Source organism: Salvelinus fontinalis, chromosome 13, assembly GCF_029448725.1.
Source record: "Salvelinus fontinalis isolate EN_2023a chromosome 13, ASM2944872v1, whole genome shotgun sequence".
Lineage (NCBI taxonomy): Eukaryota > Metazoa > Chordata > Actinopteri > Salmoniformes > Salmonidae > Salvelinus > Salvelinus fontinalis.
In genome coordinates, this window is record NC_074677.1 from 5,386,595 (window position 1) to 5,414,098 (window position 27,504).

Below are 27,504 nucleotides of genomic sequence, written 5' to 3' on the forward strand. Positions count from 1 at the left end.
ATTTTAAAGATGTCTTAAAGTGCTGAGTTGGAAGGTAAGAAGCTTATAACATGCACAACATTGGTAATCATATCCTCCCTTTTCAAAATGAATGGAACATTGTGAATGAAGTGTGACAATAAGTTGCACTGTGGTAATATATGTGACTCAGAAACAGTTTTTCGTTAAACAGCTCAGCCTATCTTGCTGTTGCAGCAGTGATCCTTTCCTGTGGCCGTTGGTCAGGTGGTACTGGCAGCCGTCCCTTCCCCATGACAATAGCCCAATGACTGTATATGAAGCTGTAGCCAGTCAGCTAGTTAACCCTCTGACCCGTGGGAGGGCAAAGTTATGTGCTGTCTCAGCATTCAGTCTTCACTCAAATGTAAGCAGAAATGGGAAGGAAATGGGAGCGGGAAGTTATGTGCAGTCCTGGGTTGAGTGGGCTCTGACACGTAATAAGCCTGAAAGAGAAACATCCCCAGGAACCTGCCTTGAGAAATACTAGGCATCCTTGAAACAATACAACCCTGATTTGGGTTACTATAGCAAGAGAAAATTAGACGGGTTGTTTTTACTGTTTGGTTGCACAAGGTCTATTTTTGTTAATTTCATAATCTGAACAAACAACACAAAGCATTGTGAGCCAGAATGTGCTTAATGCAACTCTAATCAAGCATAAGGCCTAGCTCTTTACTAGTTTCCTTGTTCTCTTCACCTCCTCCGTTTGCCTCTCTACCTCTCCCCTCACTCCGTCTCTTCCCTCTCTCTGTGACAGAGGAGGTGGCCAAGCTGCAGAAGCACCTAGCCCTGCTGAGGCAGGAGTATGTGAAGATGCAGCAGAAGCTGGCTGACACAGAGAGGCGATGTGCCGTGCTGGCTGCTCAAACCTCTGGCCAGGGCTCCACCAACACCTTCGGAACCGGGGCAGGAGACACCTTCATCAGCCGTCTGCTGGACATCGTGGCCCAGCTCTACCAGCAGAACCAGTACAGGTGAGGGGGACAGGAGGGGAGAGGTGTGATATAATGAATGCAGCAACATGTGCTGTTGCCGTGGTTACAGTCAGAAAGAGGACCTGCTGGTTTCCCCCCCCCCTCCTTTTTCTTGATGTGGAAAAGCCAAGAAAAGGAAAAATTGCACTTGATGTGATATTCATTGTTTTATTAATTGATGTCATATTCATTGTTCAATGACACCCCAATGATCAATTATTTCCAGTGGTTATACCAAGGTCTTAGATTCTATGATTCACAGCTTTCTACAGAAATCCTGGGGAAATATATGCAATACCTAGTTACTGTAGTTATGGACATGGGCTATATTCTTTCTCACTTATGTTGTGACTGTTGCCGTGTTTGTAGTGATCTGAAGGTGAGGGTTGGAGAGATGACACTCAACGCTCACAAGTTTGTACTGGCTGCTCGCAGTGATGCCTGGAGCCTGGCCAACCTGGCCTCCACCTCAGAACTGGACCTGTCTGGTGAGTTGAGCACCCTCCCTGCTGTCACATTACCGGTCACAATGCACCAGCATGTACCCCCCCCAAAAAAAGATGGGTTCACTGTTTTCACAGTTTTTGGAAAATGTGCTACAAACTGTCTTCCAACAACTGCATTAAAAGCAGTTTATTGATAGTGTAGCTATAGTTAAGTAAAGTTATATTTCATTCCACTCTGGGTCGTTAACACTGTCTTCGACCATGCTGGGTGTTCCAGATGCCAAACCGGAGGTTGCCATGGCAATGTTGCGCTGGGCCTATACAGACAACCTGGAGCTCAGCGAGGACGATGCCTTCCTCATCGACCTGATGAAGCTGGCCAACCGCTTCCAACTGCACCTGCTTCGAGAGAGGTAGGCAGGGGCTGCCTGACACACACACTGTCCGTGTTTGAGAGAATCAGTTCTGCCCAGTCGCTGATGACCTTGCCTCGTAGATGACAACTCGTTACGGTTTGTAGATTAGTTGGTGACTGCACTGTTACCGACTGTCATCTAAAACAGTCCCTCTATGCTCTTTGTGTTTTCCTATCCTCTAGGCTATGAATGCAGTGTACAATATCTTTCATTGACATCAATGTCCTCAAATATTGCTTTTGTTCTCTTGGAAAAGGTGTGAGAAAGGGGTGATGTCATCGGTGAACGTGAGAAACTGTATCCGGTTCTACCAGACGGCTGAGGAGCTGGATGCCACAACCCTCATGAACTACTGTGGAGAGATCATCGCCAGCCACTGGGTGAGTCTCCGCTGTTCAACTGACTGTCCGCTGTTCAACTGACTGTCCGCTGTTCAACTGACTGTCCGCTGTTCAACTGACTGTCCGCTGTTCAACTGACTGTCCGCTGTTCAACTGACTGTCCGCTGTTCAACTGACTGTCCGCTGTTCAACTGACTGTCCGCTGTTCAACTGACTGTTCACTGTTATTAGCTAGCTAGCTAATAAATGTACTGAGTAAGAGCAAACGTAGCTAGCTAATACAGCCTGATAATACCAGTGATGGTGTAGACCTAAATCAGCATGTTGTTTGTGCAACAGTATCTTCCAAATCAAAGAAGAATATGTTAGCTATATGAATGAGGTAGATAAGAGAACATGCAATGTAGCCAAAGCTTATAGAGTCCCTTCGGAATCACTTATCAACACTTTAGTTCCTACCCTGTCACATTAACTCGTCCCTGGCATTTTAATTCGTTGTCATCTCAAACAACACTGTATTCAAAGTGCCCACTATTATATACTAACTATGTAATTAGAATAGTCATTCTATTTCCATGATGCCAACATTTTTGCTCTAATTCGCAAGTCAAATCGCAGTTGCAACATTTGGTTAAAAAGAAGTCCTAGATTATTTGCCCATATCGTGCAGCCCTACGTGGCAGTGTAGAAATTATCTCAATTGAGCAGTGGTGTAAAGTACTTAAGTAAAAATACTTTTTTTTTTATATATCTGTACTTTACTATTTATTTTTTACTATTTTACTTTTTTTATACTTTTACTTCACTGCATTCCTAAAGACAATACAGTACTTTTTACTCCATACATTTTCCCTGACACCTAACAGTACTCGTTACATTTTGAATGCTTAGCAGGACAGGAAAATTGTCCAATTCACACACTTGTCAAGAGAACATCCCTGGTCATTTACTGCCTCTGATCTGGAGGACTCACTAAACACACACGCTTTGTTTGTAAATGATGTCTGAGTGTTGGAGTGTGCCCCTGGCTATCCGTAATGATGTCTGAGTGTTGGAGTGTGCCCCTGGCTATCCGTAAATAAAAAGAGAATGGTGCTGTCTGGTTTGCTTAATATAAGGAATTTGATATTTATACTTTTGATACTTAAGTACATTTTATCAATTACATTTACTTTTGATACTTAAGTATATTCAAAACCAAATACTTTTAGACTTTTACTCAAGTAGTATTTTACTGGGTGACTTTTTCTTGAGTAATTTTCTGTTAACGTATCTTTACTTTTACTCAAGTATGGCAATTGGTTACTTTTTACACCACTGCAATTGAGTGTAGGAAATGCAGAAATTATAAAAGTGCTGAAATTTGTTTTGGTTGAAGGTGAATTGAACCGTATAAAACAATCAGAATGGCGAGCCTCATTGAAACCACTTAGAATGTATGTTTCCACCCTAGGATCACTCACTACTCATAAAGCACCCTAGGATCACTCACTACTCATAAAGCACCCTAGGATCACTCACTACTCATAAAGCACCCTAGGATCACTCACTACTCATAAAGCACCCTGGGATCACGCACTACTCATAAAGCACCCTGGGATCACTCACTACTCATAAAGCACCCTAGGACCACTCACTACTCATGAAGCACCCTAGGACCACTCACTACTCATGAAGCACCCTAGGATCACTCACTACTCATGAAGCACCCTAGGATCACTCACTACTCATAAAGCACCCTGGGATCACTCACTACTCATAAAGCACCCTAGGATCACTCACTACTCATAAAGCACCCTAGGATCACTCACTACTCATAAAGCACCCTGGGATCACTCACTACTCATAAAGCACCCTGGGATCACTCACTACTCATAAAGCACCCTGGGATCACTCACTACTCATAAAGCACCCTGGGATCACTCACTACTCATAAAGCACCCTGGGATCACTCACTACTCATAAAGCACCCTGGGATCACTCACTACTCATAAAGCACCCTAGGACCACTCACTACTCATAAAGCACCCTAGGACCACTCACTACTCATAAAGCACCCTAGGATCACTCACTACTGATAAAGCACCCTAGGATCACTCACTACTCATAAAGCACCCTGGGATCACTCACTACTCATATAGCAAATGTAGAGCTTTTATTATTCAAAAACAAAAAATCCTGTCAAATATCGGCCATTTTTTTTGTATTTAAAAAAAATAGTGTGATATAATATTTTGGCTATATCGCCCAGCCCTACTTTCACCTGGTCTATGTCATGGAAAGAGCATGTGTTCAGAATGTTTAGTGCACTGTGTATATATCTTTATAAAAAATTTCCATCATATTTTGGGCCACTGCTGCTAAATGAATATAGGATAAACACTACACTGACTATCCCAACTGTAGACAGGATTATACTGTCATCATAACTGTCCTTTACCTTGTCTAAAGATAAATAGATTTTAAAACGCCTTCAATGGAATTGATTAATAATTTGATCAATCGAATTGATCAATAATCTATCAGTTGTACCCAACAGCTGAATCTCGAGATGGTATCAGTACGTTCCCCATGGAAACAAGTAATCTGTTCTGTATCCATTTGTCTAGTCTCTGGGGGTAATATACCGTGTCTTTTTAGTCCTGAGCCCAGACTGGAGTTATCTCTCTTTTCTCTCGCCCTGCGTGTCAAGAAAACCCATCCTTTTATAACCTCGTAAATCCCTTCGCTCGTCTTCCGGAGCCCTGTGATTCTCAAGGTTATGTTTATGACTAGTACTCAGGAAATGACTGGTCATCTTCAGCCACCTGACTGACTGACCGACCGACCGACTGCTTTTAGTGCTGATGCTCAATCTGTTGTGTCATTCTACCTTTATTACTCGGGCATAGACTTTGATTAGAGGTTTGGAGTGAGGAGGAGATGGATCTCATTTCAATAGGAATACAATTTCACACCTTGGAAGTGTTTTCATTAAAGACAGACAACTAGTGCAATGTTCTAAATGCCTGTATCGCAAAAATCTAGGTTTTTATAATTTTTTTATGTTTTTATACGTGTTTTTGTCTCGTCTCCTTCATTCCTTCTGTGCTGTGACACCAAGCCCCTCCTCATGTGCTGTGTGCCCTGTGCACATTCCCACACCAAGCCCCTCCTCATGTGCTGTGTGCCCTGTGCACATTCCCACACCAAGCCCCTCCTCATGTGCTGTGTGCCCTGTGCACATTCCCACACCAAGCCCCTCATGTGCTGTGTGCCCTGTGCACATTCCCACACCAAGCCCCTCCATGTGCTGTGTGCCCTGTGCACATTCCCACACCAAGCCCCTCCTCATGTGCTGTGTGCCCTGTGCACATTCCCACACCAAGCCCCTCCTCATGTGCTGTGTGCCCTGTGCACATTCCCACACCAAGCCCCTCCTCATGTGCTGTGTGCCCTGTGCACATTCCCACACCAAGCCCCTCATGTGCTGTGTGCCCTGTGCACATTCCCACACCAAGCCCCTCCTCATGTGCTGTGTGCCCTGTGCACATTCCCACACCAAGCCCCTCCTCATGTGCTGTGTGCCCTGTGCACATTCCCACACCAAGCCCCTCCTTCCATGCTGTGTGCCCTGTGCACATTCCCACACCAAGCCCCTCCTTCTATGCTGTGTGCCCTGTGCACATTCCAACACCACCACCAAGCCCCTCCTTCTATGCTGTGTGCCCTGTGCACCTCCCCACACCACCACCAAGCCCCCCCTTCCATGCTGTGTGCCCTGTGCACATTCCAACACCACCACCAAGCCCCTCCTTCCATGCTGTGTGCCCTGTGCACATTCCAACACCACCACCAAGCCCCTCCTTCCATGCTGTGTGCCCTGTGCACCTTCCAACACCACCACCAAGCCCCTCCTTCCATGCTGTGTGCCCTGTGCACATTCCAACACCACCACCAAGCCCCTCCTTCCATGCTGTGTGCCCTGTGCACATTCCAACACCACCACCAAGCCCCTCCTTCCATGCTGTGTGCCCTGTGCACATTCCAACACCACCACCAAGCCCCTCCTTCCATGCTGTGTGCCCTGTGCACATTCCAACACCACCACCAAGCCCCTCCTTCCATGCTGTGTGCCCTGTGCACATTCCAACACCACCACCAAGCCCCTCCTTCCATGCTGTGTGCCCTGTGCACATTCCAACACCACCACCAAGCCCCTCCTTCCATGCTGTGTGCCCTGTGCACATTCCAACACCACCACCAAGCCCCTCCTTCCATGCTGTGTGCCCTGTGCACCTTCCAACACCACCACCAAGCCCCTCCTTCCATGCTGTGTGCCCTGTGCACCTTCCAACACCACCACCAAGCCCCTCCTTCCATGCTGTGTGCCCTGTGCACCTTCCAACACCACCACCAAGCCCCTCCTTCCATGCTGTGTGCCCTGTGCACCTTCCAACACCACCACCAAGCCCCTCCTTCCATGCTGTGTGCCCTGTGCACCTTCCAACACCACCACCAAGCCCCTCCCCCTGCCGTTCACAACAACAAAGACAAAACATAATCTGTTCCTCTCTGACAATAAGCCGTTTCAACTCGCTATTTGCACTTGAGGTTATGTCCATCATCATCCTACGAGCACGGAAACACACTGAGATGTTATTTTACTATAATAGAGTCGTACTTTGTAACGATACCCTTTTTTTGTTTCAATTCCCCAAAATGTACAACAGCGCCGACCCTACTAAAACGGCGGTATCAGTCAACATGATTGTGAATATTTTATGCTCCGTTTCTGTTGCGCGCGGCGTTGAGTTGCCACGTACCGCTAGCAGCGTTTTAGACCAACACCGTCGTGTTCTAGTTGTCTCGTCTGTGTTTTTATAAATGTGCAATGAGCATAACTAATACATTTTATATAAGGAACTGACAAGTCGTTCTCATTCTGAGAAATAAGCAGTTTATCCAAGTAGGCCACTTGATTTCAACATCGTTGTTGTGCAAACAGTCGGAGACGAGGGTGTATTCATAACACTTCTAGTTAGTTAGCTAGAAAATAGATAATTGGCTGAACTTGAGATGTATAAAGATTAGCTGGCTAGCAGGTGGGCTTGTGCTTGAGAGATTGTTTATGAGAGCTGTGTATATTTTCTATAAGGCCTGCTACAGGAAGTTAGTCGTTATTAGTGAATGTTCATGGTTCTGGTTACATCTGTATCAAAAAACTGCATTTTCACCATCTTGAAAGCCAAGATCAGTGAGTATTGCAAAAAAAAAAAAAGCAGGTTAAACTATTTTGATTAAATTATTAGTGCGTCTTAGAGTTTATAGGCTTATATTTAATCTCGGTATAATTTTACATTATTCCAGACTCTTTGAAATGCAGTGTATTGACCTTTTAATTGTTCAACAAAGTGTATTTAGAGAACTGTTATAAAATAAATCGAGAGATATTAAGTGTATATATATATATATATCTCGTGAATCGCCTATAAGTTTGAAAAAATCTAGATATGGAATTTTGTCCATTTTGAACTTAAGGAAAATATAAAGAAATTAAGTATTGAAACAAAACCCACATCTACCTGTCTTAATATAACACCATCTAGAAGTATTATATGGGACAAGACCCCTCCTTAAGACCACTTTTTAATGGGAATGTCTGTTCTAGAAATCATATTTCTATAACCTAGATGACGGAGCATTTTTTTTAAAATATATCTTTGTCTCGACAGGATGACCTGAGGAAAGAGGACTTCAGCACTATGAGTGCTCCGCTCCTCTACAAGATGATCAAGTCTAAAACGGAGTTCCCACTTCACAAAGCCATCAAGGTCGAGAGGGAAGATGTGGTCTTCCTCTACCTCATTGAGATGGACTCGCAGGTGAGCGACACCTACGCACGTTCGCCTCGGGAGGCCACCCTGAAGTATGTTCAGTGTAACAGGTTTCACTGAAGACCAACGTCCTGTTATCTCATCTGGAGCAGGGCCTGTATTCAGAGTCTGTTGGGCGCTGATGACAGATCAGTGTTGCTAACTAGACGGTCTTCTTTTTACACGTCTTTCTATCTACACGGAACAAAAAATATTACATGCAACAATTTCAAAGATTTGACTTGAGTTACAGTTCATATGAGGAAATCAGTCAATTGAAATAAATGAGTTAGGCCCTAATCTCTGGATTTCACATGACTGGGAATACAGATATTCGTCAGTTGGTCAAAGATACCTTAAACAAAACAAAAAAAAGTAAGGGCGTGGATCAGAAAACCAGTCAGTATCTGGTGTGACCACCATTTGCCTCATGCAACGCGACACGTCTCCTTCGTATAGAGTTGGTCAGGCTGTTGATTGTGGAATGTTGTCCCACTCCTCTTCAATGGCTGTGTAAAGTTGCTGGATATTGGCGGGAACTGGAACACGTTGTCATTACACGTCGATCCAGAGCATCCCAAACATGCTCAATAGGTGACATGTCTGGAGAGTATGCAAGCCATGGAAGATCTGGGACATTTTCAGCTTCCAGGAATTGTTTACAGATCCTTGCGACATGGGGCCGTGCATTATCATGCTGAAACATGAGGTGATGGCAGCGAATGAATGGCACGACAATGGGCCTCAGGATCTTGTCACAGTTTCTCTGTGCATTCAAAGTGCCATTGTCAGGTCAAGACCCTGGTGAGGACAACACACAATCATATGAGCTTCCCTGAGACGGTTTCTGACAGTTTGTGCAGAATATCTTTGGTTGTTTGAACCAACAGTTTCGTCATCTGTCCGAGTGGCTGGTCTCAGATGATCCCACAGGTGACGAAGCCGGATGTGGCGGTCCTGGGCTGGCGTGGTTACATGTGGTCTGTGGTTGTGACGCCGGTTGGACGTACTGCCAAATTCTCTAAAACAATGCTGAAGGAGGCTTATGGTAGAGAGATGAACATTAAATTCTCTAGCAACATTTCTAGTGGACATTGCTACAGTCGGCATGCCAATTGCACACATCCTCAACTTGAGACATCTTTGACATTGTGTTGTGTGACAAAACTACACATTTTACAGTGGCCTTTTATTGTCCCCAACACAAGGCGCACCTGTGTAATGATCATGCTGTTTAATCGGCTTCTTGATATGTCACACCTGTCAGGTGGATTGATTATATTGGCAAAGGAGAAATGCTCACTAAAGGGATGTAAACAAATTTGTGCACAAAATTTAAGCGAATGGAACATTTCTGGGATATTTTATTTCCGTTCATGAAACATGGGACCAACACTTTACATGTTGCGTTGATATTTTTGTTCAGTGTAGAGTGGAATACATGTTCTTCTATTCTCCACTTGCCTAGTTGCCTGGGAAGCTAAATGAACTGGACAACAATGGGGACTTGGCCATGGACCTGGCTCTGTCTGGTAAACTAGAGAGTATCGCCACAACACTGGTCAACAACAAGGCAGATGTGGACATGGTGGACCAGAGTGGTTGGAGTCTTCTGCACAAAGCCATCCAAAGAGGTAAGGGGCGCCGCACATTCCCTACAGTATGTCATGTACTATATTGCTTCAGGCTCAACGCTGGGCTGGAGACAATAACACAACTCTCCCTATCAACGCTCAACGCTGGGCTAGAGACAATAACACAACTCTCCTTATGAACGCTGGGCTAGAGACAATAACACAACCCTCCCTATGAACGCTGGGCTAGAGACAATAACACAACCCTCCTTATGAACGCTGGGCTAGAGGCAATAACACAACCCTCCCTATGAACGCTGGGCTGGAGACAATAACACAACTCTCCTTATGAACGCTCAACGCTGGGCTAGAGACAATAACACAACCCTCCTTATGAACGCTGGGCTAGAGACAATAACACAACCCTCCTTATGAACGCTGGGCTAGAGACAATAACACAACCCTCCTTATGAACGCTGGGCTAGAGACAATAACACAACCCTCCTTATGAACGCTCAACGCTGGGCTAGAGACAATAACACAACTCTCCTTAGGAACGCTGGGCTAGAGACAATAACACAACCCTCCCTATGAACGCTGGGCTAGAGACAATAACACAACCCTCCTTATGAACGCTGGGCTAGAGACAATAACACAACCCTCCTTATGAACGCTGGGCTAGAGACAATAACACAACCCTCCTTATGAACGCTGGGCTAGAGACAATAACACAACCCTCCCTATGAACGCTGGGCTAGAGACAATAACACAACCCTCCTTATGAACGCTGGGCTAGAGACAATAACACAACCCTCCTTATGAACGCTGGGCTAGAGACAATAACACAACCCTCCTTATGAACGCTCAACGCTGGGCTAGAGACAATAACACAACTCTCCTTATGAACGCTGGGCTAGAGACAATAACACAACCCTCCTTATGAACGCTGGGCTAGAGACAATAACACAACCCTCCCTATGAACGCTGGGCTAGAGACAATAACACAACCCTCCTTATGAACGCTCAACGCTGGGCTGGAGACAATAACACAACCCTCCTTATGAACGCTGGGCTAGAGGCAATAACACAACCCTCCCTATGAACGCTGGGCTAGAGACAATAACACAACCCTCCCTATGAACGCTCAACGCTGGGCTAGAGACAATAACACAACCCTCCCTATGAACGCTGGGCTAGAGACAATAACACAACCCTCCTTATGAACGCTCAACGCTGGGCTAGAGACAATAACACAACCCTCCTTATGAACGCTCAACGCTGGGCTAGAGACAATAACACAACCCTCCCTATGAACGCTGGGCTAGAGACAATAACACAACCCTCCTTATGAACGCTCAACGCTGGGCTAGAGACAATAACACAACCCTCCTTATGAACGCTCAACGCTGGGCTAGAGACAATAACACAACTCTCCTTATGAACGCTGGGCTAGAGACAATAACACAACCCTCCCTATGAACACTGGGCTAGAGACAATAACACAACCCTCCCTATGAACGCTGGGCTAGAGACAATAACACAACCCTCCTTATGAACGCTGGGCTAGAGACAATAACACAACCCTCCCTATGAACGCTGGGCTAGAGACAATAACACAACCCTCCTTATGAACGCTGGGCTAGAGACAATAACACAACTCTCCCTATGAACGCTCAACGCTGGGCTAGAGACAATAACACAACCCTCCTTATGAACGCTGGGCTAGAGACAATAACACAACCCTCCTTATGAACGCTGGGCTAGAGACAATAACACAACCCTCCTTATGAACGCTGGGCTAGAGACAATAACACAACCCTCCTTATGAACGCTCAACGCTGGGCTAGAGACAATAACACAACCCTCCTTATGAACGCTGGGCTAGAGACAATAACACAACCCTCCTTATGAACGCTGGGCTAGAGACAATAACACAACCCTCCTTATGAACGCTGGGCTAGAGACAATAACACAACCCTCCTTATGAACGCTGGGCTAGAGACAATAACACAACTCTCCTTATGAACGCTCAACGCTGGGCTAGAGACAATAACACAACCCTCCTTATGAACGCTGGGCTAGAGACAATAACCCAACCCTCCTTATGAACGCTCAACGCTGGGCTAGAGACAATAACACAACCCTCCTTATGAACGCTCAACGCTGGGCTAGAGACAATAACACAACTCTCCTTATGAACGCTCAACGCTGGGCTAGAGACAATAACACAACTCTCCTTATGAACGCTGGGCTAGAGACAATAACACAACCCTCCCTATGAACGCTGGGCTAGAGACAATAACACAACCCTCCCTATGAACGCTGGGCTAGAGACAATAACACAACCCTCCTTATGAACGCTGGGCTAGAGACAATAACACAACCCTCCCTATGAACGCTGGGCTAGAGACAATAACACAACCCTCCTTATGAACGCTGGGCTAGAGACAATAACACAACCCTCCTTATGAACGCTGGGCTAGAGACAATAACACAACTCTCCCTATGAACGCTCAACGCTGGGCTAGAGACAATAACACAACCCTCCTTATGAACGCTGGGCTAGAGACAATAACACAACCCTCCTTATGAACGCTGGGCTAGAGACAATAACACAACCCTCCTTATGAACGCTGGGCTAGAGACAATAACACAACCCTCCTTATGAACGCTCAACGCTGGGCTAGAGACAATAACACAACCCTCCTTATGAACACTGGGCTAGAGACAATAACACAACCCTCCTTATGAACACTGGGCTGGAGACAATAACACAACCCTCCTTATGAACGCTGGGCTAGAGACAATAACCCAACCCTCCTTATGAACGCTGGGCTAGAGACAATAACACAACCCTCCTTATGAACGCTGGGCTAGAGACAATAACACAACTCTCCTTATGAACGCTCAACACTGGGCTAGAGACAATAACACAACTCTCCTTATGAACGCTCAACGCTGGGCTAGAGACAATAACACAACCCTACTTATGAACGCTGGGCTAGAGACAATAACCCAACCCTCCTTATGAACGCTCAACGCTGGGCTAGAGACAATAACACAACCCTCCCTATGAACGCTGGGCTAGAGACAATAACACAACCCTCCCTATGAACGCTGGGCTAGAGACAATAACACAACCCTCCTTATGAACGCTGGGCTAGAGACAATAACACAACCCTCCCTATGAACGCTGGGCTAGAGACAATAACACAACCCTCCTTATGAACGCTCAACACTGGGCTAGAGACAATAACACAACCCTCCTTATGAACGCTGGGCTAGAGACAATAACACAACCCTATCAACGCTCAACACTGGGCTAGAGATAAAGCGTGTTGAGGGTAAGGCTCACCCCAGTGTGTGTTCTGATTCTCCACACGTGCGCCCTAAAGCAACTGCGCCACAGGCGGCTGGTGGAACCTAAATTGTGGAGTACGGGCTCATAGTAGTGGCTGGAGTGGAATAGTATTAAACACATGGTTTCCTTGTGTTTGATACCATTCCATTCACTTCATTCCAGTCTTAATTATGAGCCTTCCTTCCCTCACCAGCCTCCTGTGATCTTTACATAACCAGTCATTGAATGGAGATGTAGATCATGTTTCCCCCTCCACTCATCCCTTTCTTCTCTCCCTCCGCCCCCACAGGTGATGAGTTTGCCTCCACTTTCCTGATCCGCCACTCGGCCCAGGTGAACGCGGCCACGGTCGGGGCGGTGGAGACCCCCCTGCACCTGGTGTGTTCCTTCAGTCCCAGGAAGCACTCTGGGGACGTGATGAGTGGCATGGCCCACATCGCAGAGGTTCTGCTCAAGACCGGGGCCAACCCCAACATGCAGAACAGCAAGGGGAGGTGGGTAGTCTGGAAAGGACCTCCCGGGTGGCGCAGTGGTCTAGGGCACTGCATCGCAGTGCTAGCTGCGCCACCAGAGTCTCTGGGTTCGCGCCCAGGCTCTGTCGCAGCCGGCCGCAACCGGGATGTCCGTGGGGTGACGCACAATTGGCATAGCGTCGTCCGGGTTAGGGAGGGTTTGGCCGGTAGGGATATCCTTGTCTCAGTATGTAAATGTAATAAAATGTATGCACTCTACTGTAAGTCGCTCTGGATAAGAGCGTCTGCTAAATGACTAAAATGTAAATGTAGTCATCCTGATTTAAATGACCTCACCTGGTGTGATATATAACAAAAGTCTATTAAAATCACTGTTTATGATTTTGATTGTTCTTTAACTTGAAATCGGGCCTCTAATCTTTATAGAGCATCTGCCACTGGTTCCACAGGGGTTAAAGTTCTCTTCTGTCATATGGATTCTTTAATTTGATTTTCAATGTTGAAAAGGACTGGAATTGTATTAAACTGCGAGTTTGACCATGTACAAAATAAATCCCCTTTCCCTAAAAGCATGATGGTCAGGACATCTGACATGAAATGAGAGGTTAACCTGGCCCCAGACAATGGATCTGAGATCGACTTAAGTTTCAGTCATGGTAGTTAGTCTGCTTTAACCCCTGCTGAATGCTTTGATCAGTTTGTGTGTGAGTTACCTGAGTTTTATTTTTCTTCTAATTGTCCCAATACTATGGCGCTATGTATTGTTTTTGTTTCCCAGAACTCCTTTGCATGAAGCGGTGGTGTCGGGGAACGAGCCTGTGTTCAACCAGCTCCTACAGTGCAAACAGTGAGTTAAAACAGGAATCCCTTTACTAAACACTAAGCCATTGACCTGACTTTATAAACACCCTGAGTAGCTGCCTCTACTTCCTGGTGTAATATTGTCACCTGTCCCCCTTTTCCTCCTGTGCCTCTCTCCTCAGGTTGGACCTGGAACTGAAGGACCATGAGGGTAGTACAGCTCTGTGGCTGGCCCTGCAGTACATCACCGTGTCCTCTGACCCCAACGTTAACCCCTTCGAGGACGATGCTCTGGTGGTGGAGAACGGAACATCGTTTGATGAAAACAGCTTTGCAGCCCAGCTCATCCAGAGAGGCAGTAACCCAGACGCACCAGACACCGCCACAGGTACTGTTCCAAAACTTTAAAAGTGTTTATTTAACTAGGCAAGTCAGTTAAGAACAAATTCTTATTTAAAATGATGGCCTAACAAAAGGCAAAAGGTCTCCTGCGGGGACGGGTGCCTGGGATTATTAAAATATATATATATATATATATATATATATATATATATATATATATATAAATAAATATAGGACAAAACAAACATCACAACATAGAGAGACTGTAAAGATTTGGAAGATCTTTCTTGCTAAAAAAGGTTATAACCATAAAAGTTAACATCAATATTCAAAACACTCTTTCTTAACCACCTCTCAGTAATGACCAACACATCTGGATTGCAGCTGTGAACCCACACTTTCAATTGATCCATTTTAGGTAATAAGCTTCTAGTGTTAAAACGTGCAGAAAACCCAGGCTTTTACGAGAGCAGAAATCAGTGAAGCAGGTATCAGAGCACAAGTCAGAATTGGGGCTAACAACAGTAGATGGGCCAGGGTGTACATTCACATTTCCAGATATCATCAACAATAATACAATCAAGGCACGGCAGAGGACAGAGAGAGGTCTGCAGTGTTGATTTATGACATCTGAATGTGCATCAGATGGCAACAAGATCATATTGTACAGCAATTTCATCAGGTAACATGAATACAAAGCCGGCGAGAGGTGGTTAGAATAGGATGGGAGGCCAAAAGTCTGTGTAACCAATAGAGAGGTAATGTGGGAACAAACCTAGTCAGTCCCACGGTTGGGTAAAGAAAGTTTGTAGTCAACAAAGTATTCAGGAGTCATGAGGAAAATTGCGCAAGAAAAAACTAAAATGTATAACGACTTGGTGCTAGCCATTGTAAGTTCAGAGTCACTCGCCCCAACAGTGCGTGTGTGCTGGAGGCAAGCCAAAGCTCGGGAAAGAGCGTTGAGTGTGGTGGAGGTACCTGTACCAAACGGGCTAGGGCAGACGGTGAACAGATCGCCAGGTGGAATCCAAGCAGCAGTGCAGCAGGCAATGGGAGTAGGTGTCACATCCACTTGGGAGAAGCTTATATTTCTGGAGTCAGATTTCTTGTAGAAAATGCCAGTGAATGATCTCTGAACAGCAGGAGGCGGCTTCAGAGGACGCTTCAAAGACCCCTGACACTTGTTGGGTCCAGAGGACTTTTACTTCACACCTTTAGTGCTGATTGAATTTGTATCTGGCTCAGTTCCAGGTTGGAATAGTGTCCTCAGGTCTCTGCTGTTTGTTGGCTAGAGCACCCGCCGTACATCTTGGAAAAATAAAACCTTGGAAGCAGCAATCGCTCTAGATCAAAACTTCAAACCTACAACCTCATTTTTACCAAATTAACCGGAGAGAAGGCCATGCTGTGGAGGGTAGCATCCTGAAAAATCTATGTTTATCTATCTTTTTGTAAAAAAAACATGTTAAAAGATGTTAGAGTTCACATTAAGCTGTGTCTCTCTCTGAGGGGGGGGCGTTTATATATGTCGACCTGAGAATACAATACAGAAATGTCTAATTGAAGGGAACACACTAAATGTCTACATGTTTATGAATGATTTGTAAATTGGATGAATGATACAACAATGGAACGGGCTCTCGAGTGGCGCAGCGGTCTAAAGCCCTGCATCTCAGTGCAAGAGGCGTCACTACAGTCCCTGGTTGGAATCCAGGCTGTATCACATCCGGCCATGATTGGGAGTCCCATAGGGCGGCGCAACAATTGGCCCAGCGTCGTCCAGGTTTGGCTGGTGTAGGCCGTCATTGTAAATAAGAATTTGTTCTTAACTGACTTGCCTAGTTAAATAAATAAATGCAAAATGTATAAACAATAGGGAGACCAGTACACTACTATATTTACTATCTTTGTTATTCTTACTCTTTTTCTGTCTTCTTCCTTTTCTCCATCCATCCCTCCTCAGAGAACTGTCTACTGCAGAGGGCAGCAGGTGCAGGCAGTGAGGCTGCCGCCCTCTTCCTGGCCACACATGGGGCAAAGGTCAACCATGCCAACAAATGGGTACGTTACGTTGTCCTGCAACATCACGTGATGCAGCACAGCTCTGCTAGTTGATCACAAATGACTACTTCAGACACTACAGTGCAATTGGGAATCATAAAGTCTACTGCTTCAAACTGTACTGCATCACAAAGTACTTCTTCAAACTGTACTGCATCACAAAGTACTTCTTCAAACTGTACTGCATCACAAAGTACTGCTTCATACAAGCTGTAACCCTCCTCTATCCTCCTCTGTCTCTGGTTGTCTCTGTCTCAACTCTGTATATCTCTTTCTACCCCCCCCTCTAACTCCTCTCCTCCCCCACAGGGTGAAACCCCTCTCCACACGGCGTGTCGCTGTGGTCTGGCGGGCCTGACGGCAGAGCTGCTCCAACAGGGAGCTAACCCTAACCTGCAGACCCAGAAGGCCCTCCCCGATGAGGCCCAGGGGGTGTCCCTACAGAGCCCCCTCCACATGGCCATTGCACACAACCATCCTGATGTGGTGTCAGTCATCCTGGAGCAGAAAGGTGTGTTAGTTAGTGGACAGTAGGCAGCATCTCCATGTTAATAAGACCAGGGGATGGATGGATGAATAAACATGATTTATCCCCGGAGGGAAGTTGGATTTGTTACCTGCTTACTGACAATGTAATTTCCTGGTGTTTCCAGCCAATGCTCTTCATGCCACCAACAACCTGCAGATCATCCCAGATTTCAGCCTCCTAGACTCCATGGACCAGACGGTGTTGGGCCTAGCCCTCTGGACAGGTAGGCTTCATTAACACTACACTCATATCAGATAGGTAGCTACTAGGTACGTCAGTGTGGAATATCTGGCCGGTGCTCTCACACTTGACATGCTTTAAAACATGCCTTGTAATGAAGGGCACACACCACCTCTTCCTTTTCCTCCAGTCTGGCATGCCATGGATATTAAATTGTATTTGTCACATGCGCCGAATACAACGGGTGTGGACCTTACAGTGAAATTCTTACAAGCCCTTAACCAACAATGCAGTTTTAAGAAAACATTTTTAAAAAGTATAATTAAATTTAAAGCGTGGCAGTAAAATAACAATAGCGAGGCTATATACAGGGGGCACCAGTTAGTCGAGGTAATATGTAGGTAGTGTAGAGGTAGACCGATTAATCGGCAAGGCCGATTTAATTAGGGCCGATTCCAAGTTTTCATAACAATCGGTAATCAGCATTTTTGGATGCCGATTACATTGCACTCCACGAGGATACTGCTTGGCAGGCTGACTACCTGTTACGCGAGTGCAGCAAGGAGTCAAGGTAAGGTGCCAGCTAGCATTAAACATATCTTATAAAAAACAATCAATCTTAACATAATCACTAGTTAACTACACATGGTTGATGATATTACTATTTTAACTAGCTTGTCCTGCGTTGCAAATAATCAATGTGGTGCCTGTTAATTTATCATTGAATCACAGCCTACTTCGCCAAAAGGGTGATGATTTAACAAAAGCGCATTCGCGAAAAAAGCACAATCGTTGCACGAATGTACCTAACCATAAACATCAATGCCTTTCTTAAAATAAATACACAAAAGTATATATTTTTAAACCTGCATATTTAATTAAAATAAATTCATGTTAGCAGGCAATATTAACTAGGGAAATTGTGTCACTTCTCTTGCGTTCATTGCACGTAGAGTCAGGGTATATGCAACAGTATGGGCTCGTTGCGAACTAATTTGCCTGAATTTTACATAGTTATGACCTAACATTGAAGGTTGTGCAATGTAACAGCAATATTTACACTTACGGTTGCCACCCGTTAGATAAAATTTGGAACGGTTCCGTATTTCACTGAAAGAATAAACGTTTTGTTTTCTAAATGATAGTTTCCGGATTTGACCATATTAATGATCAAAGGCTCGTATTTCTGTGTTTATTATAATTAAGTCTATGATTTGATAGAGCAGTCTGACTGAGCGGTGGTAGGCAGCAACAGGCTCGTAAGCATTCATTCAAACTTAACTGAGTTTGCCAGCAGCTCTTAAACAACGCTGTGCTTCAAGCCTATCAACTCCTGAGATTAGGCTGTTAATACTATAGCGCCTATTAGAACATACAATAGTCAAAGGTACATGAAATACAAATGCTATAGAGAGAAATAGTCGACGCGTCATAATTCCTTAAGTTTTAGGTTGTAGTTATTAAACTGGGAATATTGAAGAACTGGGAATATTGAACCACCAGCTTTCATATGTTCTCATGTTCTGAGCAAGGAACTTAAACGTTAGCTTTTTTACATGGCACATATTGCACTTTTACTTTTTTATTTTTTAAACCAAATTGAGCATGTTTCATTATTTATTTGAGACTAAATAGATTTTATTTATGTAATTATATTAAGTTAATATAAGTGTTCCTTGTTCATTCAGTATTGTTGTAATTGTCATTATTACATATATACACACACACACACACACACACACACACAGTTGAAGTTGGACGTTTACATACACATCAGCCAAATACATTTAAACCCAGTTTTTCACAATGCCTGACATTTAATCCTAGTAAAAAATCCCTGTTTTAGGTCAGTTAGGATCACCACTATATTTTAAGAATGTGAAATGTCAGAATAATAGTAGAGAGAATGATTTATTTCAGCTTTTATTTCTTTCATCACATTCCCAGTGGGTCAGAAGTTTACATACACTCAATTAGTATTTGGTAGCATTGCCTTTAAATTGTTGAACTTGGGTCAAATGTTTCAAGTAACCTTCCACAAGCTTCCCACACTAAGTTGGGTGAATTTTGTCCCAAGTCAGGTTTGTAGGCCTCCTTGCTCTCACACAAGCTTTTTCAGTTCTGCCCACAAATTTTCTATAGGATTGAGGTCAGGGCTTTGTGATGGCCATTCCAATACCTTGACATTGTTGTCCTTAAGCCATTTTGCCACAACTTTGGAAGTATGCTTGGGGTCATTGTCCATTTGGAAGACCCATTTGCGACCAAGCTTTAACTTCCTGACTGATGTCTTGAGATGTTGCTTCAATATATCCACATAATTTTCCTCTCTCATAATGCCATCTATTTTGTGAAGTGCACCAGTCCCTCCTGCAGCAAAGCACCCACACAACATGATGCTGCCACCCCCGTACTTCACGGTTGGGATGGTGTTCTTCGGCTTGAAAGCATCCCCCTTTTTCCTCCAAACATAACAATGGTCATTATGGCCAAACAGTTCTATTTTTGTTTCATAAGACCAGAGGAAATTTCTCCAAAAAGTATGATCTTTGTCCCCATGTGCAGTTGCAAACCGTAGTCTGGCTTTTTTATGGCGGTTTTGGAGCAGTGGCTTCTTCCTTGTTGAGCCTTGTTCCTTGTTTTAGGTTATGTTTATATAGGACTTGTTTACTGTGGATATAGATATTTTTGTACCTGTTTCCTCCAGCATCTTCACAAGGTCCTTTGCTGTTGTTCTGGGATTGATTTGCACTTTCCACACCAAGGTACGTTCATCTCTAGGAGACAGAATGCGTCTCCTTCCTGAGCGGTATGACGGCTGCGTAGTCCCATGGTGTTTATACTTGCGTACTATTGTTTGTACAGATGAACATGGTACCTTCAGGCGTTTGGAAATTGCTCCCAAAGATGAACCAGACTTGTGGAGGTCTACAATTTTTGTTTCTGAGGTCTTGGCTGATTTATTTTGATTTTCCCATGATGTCAAGCAAAGAGGCACTGAGTTAGAAGGTAGGCCTCTAAATACATCCACAGGTACACCTCCAATTGACTCAAATTATGTCAATTAGCCTATCAAAAGCTTCTAAAGCCATGACATCATTTTCTGGAATTTTCCAAGCTGTTTAAAGGCACAGTAAACTTAGTGTATGTAAACTTCTGACCCACTGGAATTGTGATACAGTGAAATAATCTGTCTGTAAACAATTGTTGGAAAAATTACTTGTGTCATGCACAAAGTAGTTGTCCTAACTGATTTGCAAAATTTTAGTTTGTTAACAAGACATTTGTGGAGTGGTTGAAAAACTAGTTTTAATGACTCCAACCTTAGTGGATGTAAACTTCCGACTTCAACTGTGTGTATACATAAAAAATCGTCCGATTTAAACGGTATCGGCTTTTTTTGGTCCTCCAATAATCGGTATCGGTATTGAAAAATCTTATTTGGTCGACACCTAGTAGGTAAAGTTATTAAAGTGACTATGCGTAGTAGATAATAAAAAGAGTAGCAGCAGTGTAAAAGGGGGAGGGGTGTCAATGCAAATATTCTGGGTGGCCATTTGATTAGCTGTTCAGGAGTCATATGGCTTGGGTGTAGAAGCTGTTTAGAAGCCTCTTGGACCTAGACTTGGCGCTCCGGTATCGCTTGCCATGCGGTAACAGAGAGAACGGTCTATGACTAGGGTGGCTGGAGTCTTTGACATTTTTTAGGGCCTTCCTCTGACACCGCCTGGTATAGAGGTCCTGGATGGCAGGAAGCTTGGCCCCAGTGAAGTATTGGGCCGTACGCATTACCCTCTGTAGTGCCTTGTGGTCGGAGGCCGAGCAGTTGCCATATCAGGTAGTGATGTAACCAGTCAGGATGCTCTCGATGGTGCAGCTGTAGAACCTTCTGAGATTCTGAGGACCCATGCCAAATCTTTTCGGTCTCCTGAGGGGGAATAGGTTTTGTCATGCCCTCTTCACGACTGTCTTGGTGTGCTTGGACCATGTTAGTTTGTTGGTGATGTGGACACCAAGGAACTTGAAGCCTCGTTGATGAGATACCTCCTCTGTTTGGCTGGCTATGTGCAGCCAAAGGTTTTCTAGTCATGATAGTTCAACTCCGAGCCATGTATTTAGTATGAATATAAATGTATGGCTCTGTTCCAACCTAAAAAAGTCCATAGATGTAGTCCATACTGAATTCTAGCAGAAGCTCCCCTTCCAAGCTTTGCCTGTGCTTTGCCCCCAAACCTGCTCGTCTTGGACTCTGCTCGTCTTGGACTCTGCTCGTCTTGGACGCTGCTCCTCTTGGATAGATCCAGATACACAACAACAGTTGTGAAGTCAAGCATCTGGATTTTTAAAGGGTAGTTTGGTCTCACTGAATCCACAGCATTTACAGTCTGCCTGTTTGTGTCTCTCGTCTGTCCCTTTAGGTATGCACACCATAGCAGCCCAGCTCCTGGGTTCTGGGGCATCCATCAACAACACCATGTCCAACGGTCAGACCCTGCTCCACATGGCCATCCACAGACAGGACAGCAGGAGTGCTCTGTTTCTCCTGGAACACCAGGCTGACATCAACGTCAGGTAAATAAGTCACAGATCAGGACCAGCAGCAGGACCATCATAAACCAGCAGATGCATTTTTCAATTCTTTATTTTCCCTACAGGGGGATTTAATTTTGCATCTGTTTTAAAAGTCATATGACATAAACAACAGTGTAGTCTCATAAACAACAGTGTAGTCTCTGAATTATACAATAATGCGGAGATATACAGTAGCAGGGATTTTTCTGCCATTGTAATCCTTGGGTGGGCCACCTAAGTGTTTTTTTCGGGTTGCTAAGTCAAAACTTTTTTCTGACATAATTTTTCGGAATGGAAAAAAACGCTTTCAGTGTGAATTTAAATGACTAAAACGAGATATGAAGTATGTAGAAAAGATAATGGACCTATATATTTTTTTTAATAATATAATCTTTGACAACTAACAATCAACAAAATAAAAGCGAGACAGTCGGGAGAATAGAAAAATCCAAAAACAATGAACTTAGCAGTATGTTTGAGCAAAAGAACCCAGCGTTAGCCATGGCAAAATGCATAGAATAGCCTTTAAAACATTTACTCTCAGCTGCATTGCAAAAATGTGTAGATTTATTTGTGTTAACCAACCTCCAGACGAGCTTCAATGCCATACAACTCTCCTTCCGTGGCCTCCAATTGCTCTTAAATGCAAGTAAAACTAAATGCATGCTCTTCAACCGATAGCTGCCCGCCCATCCAGCATCACTACTCTGGACGGTTCTGACTTAGAATATGCGGACAACTACAAATACCTAGGTGTCTGGCTAGACTGTAAACTCTCCTTCCAGACTCGCATTAAACATCTCCAATCCAAAATTAAATCGAGAATCGGCTTCCTATTTCGCAACAAAGCATCCTTCACTCATGCTGCCAAACATTCCCTCGTAAAACTGACTATCCTACCGATCCTTGACTTCGCCGATGTCATTTACAGAATAGCATCCAAAACTCTACTCAGCAAATTGGATGCAGTCTATCACAGTGTCATCCGTTTTGTCACCAAAGCCCCATATGCTACCCACCACTGCGACCTGTATGCTCTCGTTGGCTGGCCCTCGCTTCATATTCATCGCCAAACCCACTGGCTCCAGGTCATCTATAAGTCTTTGCTAGGTAAAGCCCCACCTTATCTCAGCTCACTGGTCACCATAGCAGCACTCACCTGTAGCACGCGCTCCAGCAGGTATATTTCATTGGTCACCCCCAAAGCCAATTCCTCTTTTGGCCGCCTTTCCTTCCAGGTCTCTGCTGCCAATGAGTGGAATTAATTGCAAAAATCACTGAAGCTGGAGACTCATATCTCCCTCACTAGCTTTAAGCACCAGCTGTCAGAGCAACTCACAGATCACTGCACCTGTACATAGCCCATCAGTAAATAGCCCATCCAACTACCTCATCCCCATACTGTTATTTTTGCTCCTTTGCACCCTAGTATATCTACTTGCACATTCATCTTCTGCACATCTATCACTCCAGTGTTTAATTGCTAAATTGTAATTATTTTGCCACTATGGCCTATTTATTGCTTCCTTCCCTATCTTTCCTCATTTGCACACATTGTATATAGACTTTTTTATTTATTGTATTATTGACTGTATGTTTGTTTATTCCATGTGTAACTCTGTTGTTGTTTGTGTCACACTGCTTTGCTTCATCTTGGCCAGGTCACAGTTGTAAATGAGAACAAGTTATAAAAAAAAAAAACATTTATTTGGCCACACTGACGGGCCAACCGGGATCATTGTCACGTCCACCACTTAAGCCTATTTTTGGTCCAGAAAAAAACCTTGCGGAAACACAAGTCATAGGTGATTTGACCTGATATGCCCTGTAGTGTTACACATTGGATAAATATCCCTGTGAGTATAAGTAAGCAGGAGGTGTATAAAATGTGTCTCGCTCTCTGCAGGACCCAGGAGGGAGAGACGGCGCTGCAGCTGGCCATCAGTAATCAGCTTCCCCTGGTGGTGGACGCCATCTGCACGCGGGGGGCGGACATGTCCGTGGTGGACAAGAGGGGACACCCCCCTCTGTGGCTGGCCCTGGAGAATGGCCTCGAGGACATCGCCTCCACACTGGTGAGACCTGAGGATAGGAGGGGGAAGAAGGGCCGGTAGAGGAAGGGTGGTGGAGGTTGTGGTAATGGGAGCCTACAGATGAATGTAAATAAGTGACCATGGAATACTATGATAGTTGTATGTGAGAGCCTTTGACTCAGTTAGTCAGGAGTCAGGTCGGGTTTGACTGGGATCTGTTCCACAGTTGTTGAATATGTTGTCTGCTTGTCCCTGCCTCTGTAGGTCCGACACGGTTGTGACGCCACCAGTTGGAGCTCTGGTCCCTCAGGCTGTCAGCAGACCCTCCTCCACAGGGCTGTGGATGAGAACAACGAGGTCACCGCTTGCTTCCTCATCCGCAGGTCCGTCTAATCACACTCAACCCTCCTTTATCAAATTAACATCTTTTTTTATTATGGACAGTGTCGCCGATGTGCCTCACTTTCTAACGCACTCATCCCTTTCCATGGACTCACTGCAAATTCTTGTTTGGCTGTTTAGCAGAGTTTGGGTCTGGTTGATAATCCGGCTCAGATGTTGTTTTGCTGCTAATTCAAACAGTTTCTTTACTTTCATTGTCATCTATAGAGTTTGGCCAACTTTTCCACTAGCCGCTCGCCATGTTAGCACCTTTTTAACGTTCCATTTATCAATTCTTTATTCATGGTAAGAGTGATAATTCTCCAGATTACAGTTTAATCTAGTTTAGGAATCTATCTTGGTTTAATCTAGTTCAGGAATCCATCTTGGTTTAATCTAGTTCAGGAATCCATCTTGGTTTAATCTAGTTCAGGAATCTATCTTGGTTTAATCTAGTTCAGGAATCTATCTTGGTTTAATCTAGTTCAGGAATCTATCTTGGTTTAATCTAGTTCAGGAATCTATCTTGGTTTAATCTAGTTCAGGAATCTATCTTGGTTTAATCTAGTTCAGGAATCCATCTTGGTTTAATCTAGTTCAGGAATCCATCTTGGTTTAATCTAGTTCAGGAATCTATCTTGGTTTAATCTAGTTCAGGAATCCATCTTGTTTCGGAAAGAGTCTGCAAGAGGGAGGTGGTCCCGTGTGGCTCAGTTAGTAAAGCATGGCTCTTGCAACGCCAGGGTTGTGGGTTCGATTCCCACTGTACAAAGCTGTCCCAGCCCACACAACCTCTTGGCATAGTGCTGATATGTGGGTCTAGTCTAACCCTGTGTGTGTCTGTAGTCGTTGTGATGTGAACAGCCCGCGGCGTCCAGGCCCTAACGGGGAGGGGGGTGAGGAGGCCAGGGACGGACAGTCACCCCTCCACCTGGCAGGCAGCTGGGGGCTGGAGGAGGTGGTACAGTGCCTTCTGGAGTTTGGAGCCAACGTCAACACACAGGTACGTCTCGCTCGCTTACTTAGGACTTTTACTCCTCCTTGGCCAACAGCTTTTCAACATATCCAGTCTCACTGACTGTCACTCCACGGGTCAGTTTCACCAGTTTCACCAGGCAGTCACTTCCTCTAAGCACAGTCATCTCACACGGTCATCCCTGTGATAGATTCCTCCACTCAGAGTTGTGATTTAAAAGCATGATTAACTGTTGAGTGAGGAGCATCTCCTGTCCGAGCCCGTTCCTTGTGGCTAATATGAGCTGTGTAACCCAGGACGCAGAGGGCCGAGCTTCAATCCACGTTGCCATTAGCAACCAGCACAGCGTCATCATTCAGCTGCTCATCTCCCACCCGGACATCCGTCTGAACGTACGTGACCGCCAGGGCATGACCCCCTTCGCCTGCGCCATGACCCACAAGAACAACAAGGCTGCAGAAGCCATCCTCAAGAGAGAGCCAGGGGCTGCCGAACAGGTGAGACACACACACACACACACACACACACACTGCTTCCTCTCTTGGCCCATTTACTACAGTGTTCTCCATCTGACACTGTTTATATGAACCAAAACTTCTCCCAAATCCTTCACTCTCTTTTTCTCCACTCAGGTGGACAACAAAGGGCGTAACTTCCTGCACGTGGCGGTGCAAAACTCTGACATCGAGAGTGTTCTGTTCCTGATCAGTGTCCAGGCCAACGTGAACTCCCGGGTGCAGGACGCCGCCAAGCAGACCCCTCTACATCTAGCTGTTCATGCTGGCTCCGAAATGATCGTCCGTAACCTGGTAATGACACCCTGCTTCCTCATCTGGAGCTGAAAGGGTTTCTCACCAGTGACTGGGTAACACTAGGGCTGGGAGTTGCTAGGGACCTTACGATACCATCGTATCGGCCCCTGCGTATCACGATACGTAGGGGCCGATACGATATGTATTGTGATTCTCACCATTCTATATGTATTGCGATCTGATGTTCCAAACATATTGCTCACTATATATTTGCTGCAAAGAGAAGAGAGAGCTTTGAGAAAATGAGGTTTTGATCGGTAATTGAAATAAAAGTAGTGAAAATATGTTGTCTCACACAAGCTATAGGAGCTATAGGATGAAAAATACTGGGGTTTTGGTGCAGGTACAGCAGACTAGTGCTAGCTAACGCTACATAGCAAAAAAACGATAATCGTATTCAAAAGTATCGATATAATATTGCAATATGTAACTATGGATTTTTCACACATCACTAAGTAACATTGTTCTAGTTGTACAGTGGTTGCTCCACTCAACGTTTTGTGAGTATGCTGCGGGACTTACAGGTCATTTGTGGATTAGTACGGTACCCTGCGTCACCACTTCATTGTTCCAGACCACCACAAGGGGGTGTTAGAGCACTGACTATGCTTTTGGGTCCTACTGTGTATCTAACTGACAATGAATGGGTGACATAAACCTAAATAGAAACTGATAATTGTGCACGACTTCAGTATTACTTACTAAAACTGTTGTTGCACTAAGGTTTTATTTTTTTAGGATTATTTTGCTCTTACTGTAGTACTGTAGGCCACTCCCGGCCGTTCACGTTGTACAGCGCCTGAGTGGGGAAACAGTCTAAGACACTGCATAGCAGTGCACGCTGTGTTGCTACAGATGCTGGTTCAATACCCGTGCCGGCCGTGACTGGGAGACCCATGAGATGACTAGGTTTTTGGTTTCTCTCCCTCTAAAAACAGAAATAAATAATTCTAAATAACAAACTGGTTTTATTTACAAGTTAGTAACAATGTCTCACCCCATGTTCAAGAATGGCTTTTTTCTCCCTCATTTTACGTTATTTGAAAACAAAAGAATCTCCCAAATATATATATATATATATATATGTATATATTTTTTAAACAAAGCGATTATTATTAATTTACAATTGTATAAAAGCTCCTTGGATATTCTCACAGATATATTATTAACCCTGTTATTAGCAGGAGTGGAGTGGAGCACAATGGGATTGCCTTGAGGTTCTCCAGCTGTATCCACTGAAAGCACGTGAGGTTCAAGGCACGAGGGCAGGGGGCACAGGATAGGCCGCAGGAGCAACGCACAGAAGACCCACTTAGCCCATGGGGAAGGGAGGAGGAGGAAAGGGGAGGGGAGTGGACCGCCACACTGGGTAGCACA

General features: G+C 44.7%; 1 protein-coding gene across 3 annotated transcripts in view; it reads left to right on the forward strand.

The window, feature by feature from the left end:
- Positions 1–27,504, forward strand: part of ankfy1 (ankyrin repeat and FYVE domain containing 1) — a 36,664-nt gene that overhangs the window by 1,114 nt on the left and 8,046 nt on the right. For 2 of the 3 annotated variants that reach the window (XM_055941508.1, XM_055941507.1), the window contains exons 2-19: positions 758–974; positions 1,344–1,462; positions 1,698–1,833; positions 2,093–2,216; positions 7,892–8,041; positions 9,501–9,666; positions 13,257–13,461; positions 14,219–14,287; positions 14,424–14,629; positions 16,547–16,644; positions 16,954–17,155; positions 17,298–17,396; positions 21,772–21,925; positions 23,832–24,000; positions 24,223–24,341; positions 25,186–25,342; positions 25,612–25,812; positions 25,948–26,124. In XM_055941508.1, coding sequence (XP_055797483.1) covers positions 758–974; positions 1,344–1,462; positions 1,698–1,833; positions 2,093–2,216; positions 7,892–8,041; positions 9,501–9,666; positions 13,257–13,461; positions 14,219–14,287; positions 14,424–14,629; positions 16,547–16,644; positions 16,954–17,155; positions 17,298–17,396; positions 21,772–21,925; positions 23,832–24,000; positions 24,223–24,341; positions 25,186–25,342; positions 25,612–25,812; positions 25,948–26,124 — 2,768 coding nt within the window. Of the gene's footprint in view, positions 1–757; positions 975–1,343; positions 1,463–1,697; positions 1,834–2,092; positions 2,217–7,005; positions 7,414–7,891; positions 8,042–9,500; positions 9,667–13,256; positions 13,462–14,218; positions 14,288–14,423; positions 14,630–16,546; positions 16,645–16,953; positions 17,156–17,297; positions 17,397–21,771; positions 21,926–23,831; positions 24,001–24,222; positions 24,342–25,185; positions 25,343–25,611; positions 25,813–25,947; positions 26,125–27,504 lie in introns of those variants that run through there. The other variant, XM_055941509.1, reaches the window with a different exon arrangement.